The sequence below is a fragment of the Vespa crabro genome, chromosome 25 (genome assembly GCF_910589235.1).
Source record: "Vespa crabro chromosome 25, iyVesCrab1.2, whole genome shotgun sequence".
Classification (NCBI taxonomy): Eukaryota; Metazoa; Arthropoda; class Insecta; order Hymenoptera; family Vespidae; genus Vespa; species Vespa crabro.
This window is the reverse complement of record NC_060979.1, coordinates 442,235-455,399: the sequence shown is the minus strand read 5'-3', so window position 1 is coordinate 455,399 and position 13,165 is coordinate 442,235. Positions and strand designations below refer to the sequence as shown.

Here is a 13,165-nt window from a genome sequence, read left to right as displayed (position 1 = left end):
GGTCTGAATGTAGTACTGTATAGAGATGCACTCGAATTACTTTCTCTCGACTATTAGAAATATTTCCAAGTGCGACAATTGCATTGTTTCGAGAAGCAATCACCTGACTTTGCCTCAACTAGTCGCAATATATCCAAGTGCGACAGTCGCATTTGTCCGAGTCGCATTCGCATAACTTTCCCTCGACTAGTCGGAATATTTCTAGGTGCGACATTCGCATGGATACGTGAATCGTATGTATAGCGTTCTTTCGACTAGTCGGAATATGTCTAAGTGCAAAGTCGCATTGGTTGATGATACACTTGAAAATCTTTCCCCCGACTGATCGGAAAGATCCAAGTTCAATGGTCGCAGGTTCTGGAGGCATTCTCATATCATTCGTTGGATAAGTCGGAACATTTCCAAGTGCGATAGTCGCAATGATTCAAAAGTTTCTCTCATAACTTTCCCTCCCTCTGTCAGAACAAATCTATATCCGACAGTCGTATTGGTTCGAGATGCACTTTCGTAACTGTCCCTCATCTAGTCGGAAGATTACCATGTCCGAATGTCTCATTGGTTCACAAGTAACTCGCATAACGTTCTCTCGTTTAGTCGGTATATATCTAGGCTTGACAGTCGCTTTGGCTCTAGAGGCACTCTTATAACTTTCCCTCGAATACTTGGAATATATCTAGGAAGACAGTCGCACTGCTATGGGAGGCCCTCGCATAAACTTCCCTTTACCTGTCGGAACTCTTCCAGATCTGTCATTCGCATTTGTTCGAGAGGCACTCTCATAGCTTTTCCTCGACTAATCGTAATATTTTTAAGTGCGACATTCGCTTTGGTCCGAGAGGTATTCACATAACTGACCTTCGACTATACGGAATATTTCGAGGCTCCAACAGTTGCATTGTTTTCAGAGACACTTGCATAACTTTCCTACGATTGGTTGGAATATTTCCAAGTCCGACAGCCGCATTGGTTATAGAAACACTCGCATAACTTTGAAATATTCCGACTTAGAAATATTCCGACAAGTCGTGGAAAAGTTATGGAAGTGTCTCTTGATTTAATGCGGCTGTTGGACTTGGAAATATTCCGACTAGCCAAGGGATCGTTATGCGAGTGCCAATTGTGACTAAAGCGCTGTTGGACTTGGAAATATTCCGACTGTTTGTGGGAATTTTTGCTAATGACATTCTGAACAATGCTGCTGCCGGGCTTGGAAATATTCCAATTAGTCGACATACATTTATGCGACTGTCTCTAGAAACAATAAGACTGCCGGACATGATAATATTCTAACTAGTCCGGGGAAAGTTATACGAGTGTCTCAGTGCAGTGCGACTGTCGGTCATGATAATATTACGACTAGTCGAAGTACATTTATGCAACAGATTTGTGAACCAATGAAACTGTCGGGCTTGGTAATATTCCGATTAATCAAGGTAAAGTTATACCATTGTCTCTGGAACCAAACCGACAGTCGGACTTGGAATTATTTCGAGTAGACGAAAAACAGTTTTGCGAGTGACTTGTGTCCTAGAGCTACTAAAATTGGAAATATCCTGAATAGTCGATCGAAAGTTATGCGAGTGCCTCTCGAAGCAAAACTACTGTCGGACTTGAAAATATTCCGACTTGTCAAGGAATAGTTATGCGAGTGATTTGTGAACGAATGCGATTGTCAGAATTGGAAATATTCTGAATGGTAGAAAGAAAGCTATATGAAAGTTAGAGAAAGCAAAGCGGCAGCCGGTCTTGAAGGGATTCCGACTAGTTGAGGGAAAATAATGTGAGTGCATCACGAACCAATGTTGCTGTCGGACTTGAAAATAACCTAACTAGTCGAGTAAAAATTATGAGAGTAACTCCCCCCAATTGCGACGGTCGGATTTTGAATTGATCCGACTTTTCGAGTGAAAGTTATGACATTGCCTCTGGAACAAATGCGGCTGCCAGACTTAGAAATATTCCAATTGCTCCGTGGAAAGTAATAACTGTGCCTCTCGGTCCAATACAACTGTCGGACTTGGAAATATAATAACAAATCGAGGGAAAGATATGCGAGTAGCTTTCGAAATAATGCAATTGTCGGTCTTGGAAATATTCCTACGAGTCAGAAGAAGGTTGTGCGAGTGCCACTCGAAACGAAACGACTGTCGGTTTTGGTAATATTCCGACTATTCGACAGAAGGTTCTGTGCGTGCCTCTCGGACCAATACGACTGTCGGACTTGGAAATATTCCGACAAGTCGAAAAAAAGTGAAACGAGTGATTCTCGAAACAATGCGACTATCTGACCTGGTAATATTCCTACTAGTCGATGTATCGTTATTCGAGTGATTTGTGAACCAATGCGACTGACGGAATTGGAAATATTCCCACTGGCCAGGGGAAAGTTATGCGACAGCCTCTCGATTACATGCAACTTACGGTCATAAAATATCCCGCCCAGTCGAGAAAAATTTGTGCGAGGGCCTCTCGAAACAATGCGATTGTCGGACTTGTGGATATTCCGACTTATCGAAGTATTGTTATGCTAGTGTCTTGTGAACCAATTCGACTATCGAACTTGGATATATTTCAACTAGTCGGGGTAAGGTTATGCGTGTGCCTATCGATCGAATCCGGCAATCAGACTGGGAAATAACCCAACTTGTGGTGGGAATGTTAGGCGAGTGTCTATCGGACTAATAAGATTGTCGGACATGAAACTACTCCTACTAGTCGAGTGAAATTTATGCGAGTGCCTTTATACCCAATACGTCTGCTGTACTTAGACATATTCCGATTAGTCGAGGGAAATTTATGCTCATGACTTGTTAACAAACGCGACTATCGTATCTGGTAACATTCCGAATAGTCGAGGGATAGTCATGCGTGTGTCCATGGAACTAAAACGTCTGTCGCACCTAGAAATATTACGACTAATTGAGGGATAGTTATGAGAGTGCCCCTGGAACCAATGCGGCTGTAGCAATTGGAATTATTACGCCTATTCGAGGAGAAGATATACGAGTGCATTTCGAACGAATGAGAAAGTCGGGCATGGAAACATTCCTACTAGTAAACGGAAAGTTATGCGTGTCTTGAAGCAAAGCAATTCTCGCACTTGGAGTTATTTCGACTATACGATGGAAAATTAAGCGAGTGCATATTGAACCAATAAGAATGTCGAATTCGGAAAAATTTCAACAATTCAAAGGAAATTTATGCGAGTCCATTTCGATCCGAAAGTAATACAAATGCCTGTCGATCCAAAACGACTGTCGGAACTTGAAATGTTACGTATAATCGACAGAATGTTGTTCAAGTGCCTGTCAAACCAATGCGGTTGTCGGTCTTGGCATTATCACGACTAATCTACGGAAAGAAATGTGAGTGACTTGTGAACCAATGAGATTTTCAGACATAGAAATATTCCGACTAGTCGAGAGAATATTATGCGAGTAACTTGCGAACCAATGCGAATGTCAAACTTGGAAAAATTTCGTCATAGTCGATTGAATGTTATAAGTGTGCCTCTTGAAAAAATACGGCTGTCGGACTTTGAAATTATCTGACTAGTCGAGGGAAACTTATGCGAGTGATATTCGAATTAACACCACTGTCGTACTTGGACTTATCTCGACACGTCGAGCGAATTTTATGCGAGTTCTTATCGAACCAATGCGAATGTCGTACTTGGAAATATTTCGACTAGTTGAGGGAAAGTTGTGCGAGTTACTCTCGAGCCACTGCGGATGCCGGATCTGGAAATATTTTGCTTCTTCGAGGAGAAGTTAACGATTGAACCTCGAACAATTGCTACTGTTGTTCTTGGAAATTACCCAACTAGTCGGGAGCACTTTATGCGAGTGTCTCTCGAACCAATATGACTGTCTTACTTAGAAATAAGACTAGACGATGGAATTTTATGAGAGTGCATCACGAAATAATATGACAAATAGACTTAGAATTATTGCTACTATTCGAGGAAAAGTTATGCGAGGGCCTCTCGAAACAATGCGGGTTCCGGACTTGAAAATATTTTTACTAGTCATGGGAAAGTAATGTGACAATGCGAGGGACTTGTTAAACAATGCGGCGGTAGGACTTGGAAATTTCCCGACTAGCCGGGGGAAAGCTATGAGAGTGGCTAGTTATCGAATGCGGCTGTTGCCTTAAAATTGCTGTTGCCTTTTGACTAGTCCAGGGAAAGTAATATGAGTGACCTGTGGGACTCTCGGAATTAAAAATATTCCTATTAATCGAGGGAAGGTAATGCGAATTCCTCCATTAACAATGCTACTGTCGGACCTAGACATATGCCGTTTAGTCGTGGGAAAGTTATGCGCGTGCATCTCGAACCAATATTATTGTTGGGCTTGTAAATATACCGAGTATTCGTTGGAATGTTATACAAGTTCCTCTAGAACCAATACGATTGTTGGACTTATTAATAATCCAACTATTCGAAGGAAAGTTTTATGAGTAACATGTTATCCAATGCGACACCCAGGCTAGGAAATAATCCGACCTAGTCGATGGAAAGTTAGTTGAATGCCTCTCGAACCTATGAGCCTGTTGGACTTGGAAATATTCCGACAGGTCGAGGGAAAGTTATTCGAGTTCCTCTCGAAACAAAGCGACTATCAGACTTGGAAATATTCCGACTACTCGAGAAAAAGCAATGCGAGTGACTTGTGAGCCTATGCGAATGACGTGATTAGAAATATTACGAATAGTCGAGGAAATGTTATCTGAGTGACACTTGATACAATGCGGTTGGCTTTCTTGGAAACATTTCGACTAGTCGAAGGAAAGTTATGCGAACGCCACTCGATCCAATGCCTTTGTAGGTCTACGAAACAATCCGATTAGTCGAGGAAAAGTTATGCGACTTACTCTAGAAACAAAGAGGATTTGAAAATATTTGGAGTAGTCGAGGGAAAGTTAAGAGAGTGCCTCTCGGATCTATACGACTGTCGGCATTTGGAACATTCCGACAAGGGATTGGAAAGTTTTGCGATTAACTTTTGAAACAAAGCGGTTGTCTGATTCGGAAATATTCAGACTAATTGAGGGAAAGTTATGCGCGTGACTCTCGATACAATTCGGCTGTTAGTCTTGGAAATATTCCGCCCAGTCAGATAAAGTTATATGAGTGTCTCTCGAACAAATGCAGCTATCAGATTTGGGAATATTCCGACTAGCCGATGGAAAGTTGCGCTAGTTTTTCTGGAACCAATGCGAAGGTCGGTCTTGGAAGCACCCCGATAAGTCGTTGGAAATTTATCCAAGTGTTTTTCGAACCATTGCAACTATCGGACTTGAAAATATTACGACTAGTCGGGGGATCGTTATGCGAGTGTTTCTCGAAAAAATGCGGGTTTCGTGCAAAGAAAATCTTCCGACTAGTCGATGGAATGTTATGCGAGTAACTTGCTAACCAATGCGACTGTCGTGCTGGGAATTATTTTCACTAGTCGAGGGAAAGTTATGTAAGTGACTTTAGAATAAAAGCAGCTATCTGACTGGGAAATATACCATCAATAGGAGGGAAGGTTACTAGAGTGCTTCTCGAATAAAATCGACTTTCGGATGTGGTTATCTTCCGACTAGACGAGGTAAAGTTGCGCGACTGACGCACTTGGAAATATTCCGAATAGTCAAGGTAAATATTTGCAAGCCCTTCTCGAAGCGATTATACTGCATGTCTGAGAGTTATTTCGACTCGTCTAGTGAAAGTTATGCAAATGCCTCTCGAACCGAAGCAACTGTCGCACCTAGAAATTTTGCGTGTAGTCTAGCCAAGCTATGCACGTACCTCCCGAACGAAGACGAATGTTAGTCTTGGAAATATTAGGACTGGTGGAGGAAAAGTTATGCGAGTGCCTCTAGGACCAAAGAGACTGTCGGACCTAGCAATGTTCCCGTCTAGTCGCAGAAAATTTGTGCGAGTTCCTTCTCGAACCAATGCGACTGTCACACTTGGAAGTATTCCGCCTAGTTGAGTGAATGTTGTGGGCGTGCCTCTTAAACCAATGCGAATGTCGGGCTTAGAAATATTCTGACTAATCGAGCATAAGTTCGGCAAGTGTCTTCCTTAACAATGCTATGTACGGACTTGGAAATATCCCATATATTCATTGGAAAATTATGCAATTGATTTGTGAACTACTACAACTATCGGACTTGGAAATATTATGACTAGATGGGGAAGAATTATGCGAGTGCCTCTCATTACAATGCGAAAATCGGACCAAGAAATATTCCGACTATTCGAGGGAATGTTATACGAATGCTCCCGTTACAAAGAAACTTTCGGCCTTGGAAATATTTTGACTAGGCGAGTGAAAGTTATAAGAGTGTCTGCCGATCTAATGCAACAGTCGGAACTTGAAATATACCGACAAGTCGATGATATTTAATCGACAGTCTCTCGAACCGATGGGATAGACGGAAATACTAATATTCCTTCTAGTCCAGGGAAAGTTACGTTAATGTTTCTCGAAACAATGCGACTGTCAGCTTGGAAATATTTCAACTGTCCGAGTGAAAGTACTGCGAGTGACTTGTGAACCAATAAGGCTGCCGGTCATTGTATCATTTAGACTGATCCAGAGACAGATATGCGAGTACCATTCGAACCAATACGACTGTCGGCCTTAGATATATTCCGACAATTCGAGCGAAAGTAATTCGGGTGACTATCGAACCATTTCGCCTGTCAGAGTTGGAAATATTCCGACTAGACGTTGGAAAGTTATTCGAGGTTATCTCGAAGCGATGCGGCAATCCGATATCAATACATTCCGTCTATTCGAGGGAAAGTCATTCTAATGAATTGGGATCCAATGGTACCACCAGACGTGAAAATATTCTGGCAAGCCGACGAAAAGTTTCGCGATTGAATTTCGTACAAATTCGACCTTCGCACTTAGATATATACCGAATAAACGAGCGAAAGATATGCGAATAAATCTGGAACCAATGCGACTGTCGGACTTGGAAATCTTCCGACTAGTCAAAGGGGAGTTAAGTGAGTCCCTCTCTTAGGGATACGATAGCTGTTCTTAGAAATATTTCGATTAGTCGAAAGAATGTAACGGGAGAGAATCTCCAACCAGTGCGATTGTCGTATTTTGAATTACCAAATAGTCGAGGGAAAGTTATGCGCAGGTCTCTCGAACCAATGCGTCTATCGGTCTTGGAAATATTCGTAGTAGACAAAAGAAACGAATGTAAGTTTATCTCGAATCAAAGCGATTCTGGGATATAGAAATATTCCTCATATTCTAGGAAATTTTGTGAGTAAATTGTGATCCAATGAGACTATCGGACGTGGTAATATTCTGAATAGTCGAGGGAATGTTATGGAAATGACTCTCCAAACAAAGCGACTGTAGGAGCTAGAAACATTTCGTCTAGTCGACGGAAAGTTATGCTTGTGTCTATAGTAGCAATACGACAGCTTATCCTGATAATATTTCGACATTTCGAGGGAAAGTTATGGGATTGATTCTCGAAACAAAGCAACTGTCGCATATAGAATAATTCCGTCTTGTCGAAGAGAATTTATGCCAGTACCTCTTGAATCAGTGCGAATGTCAAATCTGGAAGCAGTCCGACTATTCGAGGATTTGCGAGAGTATCTTGAAACAATGCGAATGTCGTATTCTTAAATTTTTTGACTAGACGAGGGATAGTTATGCATGCGACTTGTAAACCAGTGAAACTTTCGGACGTGGTAATTTCCGACTAGTCGAGGGAAAATTACCTCTCCAACCAATGCGACTGTCGCACTTGGAAATATTCAGAATAGATGAAAGAAACTTATACGAGTTCATTTCGAACCAATACGACACATGGATATACAAATATTCCATCAATTCGAGAGAAAGTTATGCAAGTGAATTGTGATTCAATGAGACTATTGGACTTGGTAATATTCCTACCTTACCAAGGAAAGATACACGAGTGAATCTCGAACAAATGTAACTATCGCACTTCGAAATATTCCGACTAGTAAAGAGAGAGCTGTGAGAGTGACTTGTGAATCAATTCGACAATCGGGCTTGAAAATATACCGACTCGTCGAAGGAAACTGTGCAAGTGCCTTTTGAACGAATGTAGCTGTCAGAAATGGTAATATTCCAACTAGTTGGCAGAAAGTTATGAGAGTGCCACCCGAACCGATACGGCTGCCGGAATGGAACATATTCCGACTAATCCAGGGGAAGATATACGGGAGCCACTCGGGCCAACGCGACTGTCGGAATTGGAGGTAATCCGACTAATCTAGGGAATCCTATGCGAGTGCAACAAGAACCAAAGTGACTGTCGCACTCAGAACTATTCCGACTAGACGAGTGAGTGTTATGCGAGTGCCTCTGGATCCAATGGGCTGTGGGACTTAAAAATATTCCGATTAGATGTGGGAAAGATATACGAGTGACTTGATAAACAAAGCGACTGTCGGATTTGGTAATATTCCGACTATTCGTGGGAAAGTTATGCGAGCACGACTCGAATCAAAGTGACTGTCGGTCTTGGCATTATTCCGACTAGTCGAAGATTAGTTATGCGAGTGATTTGGTAATCAATGCCTCTATCGGACTTCGAAATATACACGCTAATCGAGTGAAAGTCATGCTTTGTGACTCTCGTCTCAATGCGAATGTCGGACATGGAAATATCCCGACTAGTCGAGAGAATGTTATGCGACTGCCTTTCAAAACAGAGCGACTGTCGGACTTGGAAAAATTCCAATAAGTCGACGAAAAGTTATGCTAGTGCCTCTCGTAATAATACGGCTGTCATACTTGGAAATATTCCGACTAGGAGAGGGAGCGTTATTCGTGTGCCATTCATGTCCAAAGGACTGTAGGACTTGGAATTACTTCGACTGGTCAAGGAATAGTTAAGTGAATGATTTGTAAACAATAGCGAATCACAGACTTGAAAATATTCTGACTGGTCGAAGGAAATTTATGCGACTGCATAATGATAATGCGGCTGTCAAAATTGGAAAGAGTCCGAATATTCGAGGGATTGTTATGCTAGTCCCTTCTTAACAATGCGATTATCGGTATTGGAAACATACCGAGTAGTAGAAGGTAATTTCGAGTCGAAAGAAGTCGAACTCTCCCGCCTTACGATTCAGCCAGTTGTCTAGTCGATTGATGAGCCAGGCAATCCATCTGCACCTAGGTTCCTGTTCCTATCTGGTTTGCCAGGCCTCCATGCTGTTAGATCTGGCGGTCCTTAATGCCTACTCTTTCCCCAGAACGGGCTTCTGCTGGAGGACAAATAGCGCTCCATGGCTAATAGGTCGATCGGGATTTCCCTCGGGACCAGGAGCAAGCGTGCTCCGAGAACGTGTGGTAGGAACTCGCGATTCGGAGAGCGTACCTCCTCTGTACCGCGGCTATGCGCTTGCGATATTTCTCGTGATGGAGCGCCGCGGCCCAATCTTCCGCGCCGTACAGCATCACTGCTTAGGCGGCGCGCATGAGTAGTCGCCTTATGCACGGTCGGGGACCGTTGATGTTTGCCAAGTGTGTGCCAAGTGAAGCTACTACATTTGCCGTCTTGTCGACTGCCGTAATTTTATGCTCTCTGTAATTGAGTTTGCTATCGAGCATTATTCCTAGGTAGATGACAGCCGACTTGGTCTGAACTGCCGCGTCTCCTACTGTAAAGCTGTGCAAGGTTTTGATGCGCTTCTTCGTAAGTAGCTCGATATCTATCTTCTGGGCAGCTAAGGACAGCACATAGTCTTCCATCCAGGAGATGATTCTTCGCATGACCTGATTAATAATTACTATAGTAATAACAGTAATAATAACTGTAATAATTACGGTAATAATATTGATAATAATAATGATAATAATAATGATAATAATATAAGTAATAGTAACTATGATAATAACAATAATAATAACGGTAATAATAGCGACAATAATTGCGGTAATAATAACAATAATAACTACAGCAAATATAACGATAATAATAACTGTAATAATTAGGATAATAATAACGGAAATAATAACGGAATTAATAATGGTATTAATATCGTTTATTATAACGATAACCATAACGGAATTTGTAACGGTAATATTATCGATAATAATAACGATAATTATTACAATAATAATAACGTGAACAGTAAAGTTAATATCAACGATAAAAATATTCATATTAATAACGATAACTATAACGATAGTTATAACGGCAATAATTAGGCTGATAATTAGGATAATATTAAAGATATTAATAGCTATAATAATAACGATTATATTAACGGTAATAATATTAATGACAATAATAGTAATGATAATAATGGCGATAATAATAGCGATTATAATGAGGATAATAATAAACATAATAACAACAAAAGTAATGAAGATTAATAATAACGATAGTAATAATGGTAATAATAACGATAATAATAACGGTAATAATAACAGTAATAATAATGGAAAAAATTTCAATAATAACAACGGTAATTATAACAGTAATAATAAGGGTGGTAATAACGGAAATAATAACATTAATAATAACGGTAATAATAACGGATATAATAACTATTTTAATAACGGTAAAAATTACGGTAATAATAACGGTAGTAATAGCGATAATAATAACGATACTAATAACGATTATAATAAGGTTAGTAATAACAATAATTCTTTTTTTGATGATCTGACAATGCCAAACTTTACGCACTGACCCAGGGAACCTAGAGGAACCCTTTACCATTTGGGTCCTCCGTTAAAGACCCTGGAGTGTTGGGCTCACTGTTGGCAAAGGCACTACCGACTAAAATCATATCCATCCTAGTGGCATGGTGAAACCATCCCGGTACCGTCATGTGACATTACTTCGGGATGACTCCACTACATCATGTCCCATTAATTGGACTCCTTCAATTAGGCTTTACGTTGCAGGAACGAGGAGCAACGTTGGTGGCACTTATATGGGCCGCCCATCTCCTTCTTCCTTTTACGTAAGATTGCCCTCATGTAGCAGGCAATCTTGTTCCAATCCTTCTGCCCTCGCAGCATTTTCTCCACTATGTTTTCCGGCGAGATGTCTCCGATCTCCTGCTACAAGGCAAATCGTTCGGCGCTCCAACTTGCATGAAGATTGTGTGGTGGGCGTCATCGACGGTTGTGTCGCCATAGGGGCAGTTATCATCTGCTACTTTCCTCATCTTTGCGAGGTAGGAGCGGAATAGGCCATGCTCTTTCAGGAATTGGGTGAGGTAGAAATCTACCTCTCCCGCCTCCCGGTTTATCAAATTCTCTAGTCGACTGAGGAGTCGGGCAGCCCATCTGTCCCTAGTTTCCTGCTCCCATCTGCTTTGCCAGGTTTCGATGCTGGTAGATCTGGCGAGCATTGATGCCTCCTCCTTACCCAAAGCGGACCTTTCATGGTGGACGAATTTTCTCTCCTGGGCTAGTAGGTCTATCGGGATTACCCCCGCGTCCACTAGTACCACGGGCTCAGACATCGTGCGGTAGGACGACGCGACTCGGAGAGCGTTCCTGCTCTGCACCGCGGCTATGCGCTTGCGATATTTCTTTATTCGATATTTATAGTGCCTCGGCCCATACTTCTGCGCCGTACAGCATCACTGCTTCGACGGCACTCATGAGTAGTCGCCTAATGCACGGCCTGGGACCGTTAACATTGGCCATGTGTGTGTCCAGCGTGGCTACTACTTTTGCCGCCTTGTCAGGTGCCCTTAGTATATGCTCTCCGTAAGTGAGATTGCAATCGAGGATTACTTCTAGTTACCTGACGGACGGCTTCATCTGGACCGTCGCGTCTCCTACGGTGAAACTGCGCAAGGTGTTGATGCACTTCTTGGTTAGTAGCACTATCTCTGTTTTCTGGCCTGCTCAGGATAGCCCATGTTTATCCATCCAGGAGATGACTCTGCGCAATACCTGTTTGAGCAGCAGCTCTGCCCGCTCCGTGTCTCTTGCTGTTATGACAACTGCAATGTCATCTGCGTACCCAACCAAGAAAGCACCTTCAGGGATTGCCATACGTAGGATACCGTCGTAGAAAATATTCCAGATATCCGGTCCCAGTATGGAGCCTTGGGCTCCCCCCGATGTCAACTCCAAGCTTCATGGACCACAGCTAGTATTGCATTCTAGGAAGCGTTCGCTCAGATAATCTCCGAGAATTCGGAATAGGTACCCCGGAACTCTGAAATTACGTTCGAGCGCTTCCATTGCCAAGTCCCACCTGACGGAGTTGAAGGCATTTCTCACGTCTAAGGTGGCATTCAGACAAAAAGGGCGGGAATGGTGATTCCCGCGTTCCGTCATTTTAGCGGCCTTGACAACCTCCTGAACTACGTGGATGGTGGAGAGGCCGGATCGAAATCCATACTGGCGGTCAGCAAGATCCCCCGCTGACTTCATGGCTGCGTGCAGACGTGGCCAAAGCAGGTTCTCCAGGAGCTTGCCAGCCGTATGGAGCATACAGATAGGCCTATATGACGAAGCTGCCTCTGCTGGACCCTTGCCCTTGCTGATGAACACAAGCCTTCGCTTTCTTCCACGGGGCGGGGTAGATGCCCTCCCTGAGGCACATGTTGTACATATTTAGCAAGAGCTTAGGGTGACTCTGCGCGACGGCTTTAATTACTTCTGCTGGAAGTCCGTCAGGTCCTGGAGCTTTCTAGTTCCGCATAGATGATGCAGCCCTGAGTAGCTCATCTTTCGTAAATTGTTGCGCCTCGGATATGCCAGGCACAGCCGTGCTAATCTCTCTCTTCGGCTGTGAGGGGAATACCCTACGGATTTTGGTCGACTTCCAGGCACAGCTCCTTCCAGCGCCGTCGGTGACTTGTCTTGATGGCCCACTTCAAAGCTTTATTGGCCGCTTGATACTCTGCAGCCAGGGAAGCAGCGTAGAGATCGCGTCTCTTCACTCGATGTGCTGAACGGCGAAGCCTTAAGCACTTCTTACTAATATCTATGATCACGTTCGTCCACCAGTATGCAGGAGGCCCCTACCGTTTCATTTTCGTCTTTAGCACCGCTATCGCGCAAGCCTTTTGGATGAGCTGCATAGTTGCTGCTGTAATCCTCCTGGTTTGTGCAGGTGGCGATAGACTCGCGGAAGCAATTTGAAGGGATCTCCATCCTTCATCTAGGACCGCAGACAGCCT

At 42.9% G+C, this 13,165-nt stretch overlaps 1 protein-coding gene across 1 annotated transcript; it reads right to left on the bottom strand.

Moving 5' to 3' along the window:
- Positions 1-11,047: 11,047 nt before the first annotated feature.
- LOC124432347 lies at positions 11,048-11,488 on the bottom strand. The gene has a single exon (XM_046981262.1). The coding sequence runs from the start codon at positions 11,486-11,488 to the stop codon at positions 11,048-11,050; it is 441 nt and encodes a 146-aa protein (XP_046837218.1).
- Positions 11,489-13,165: the final 1,677 nt, after the last annotated feature.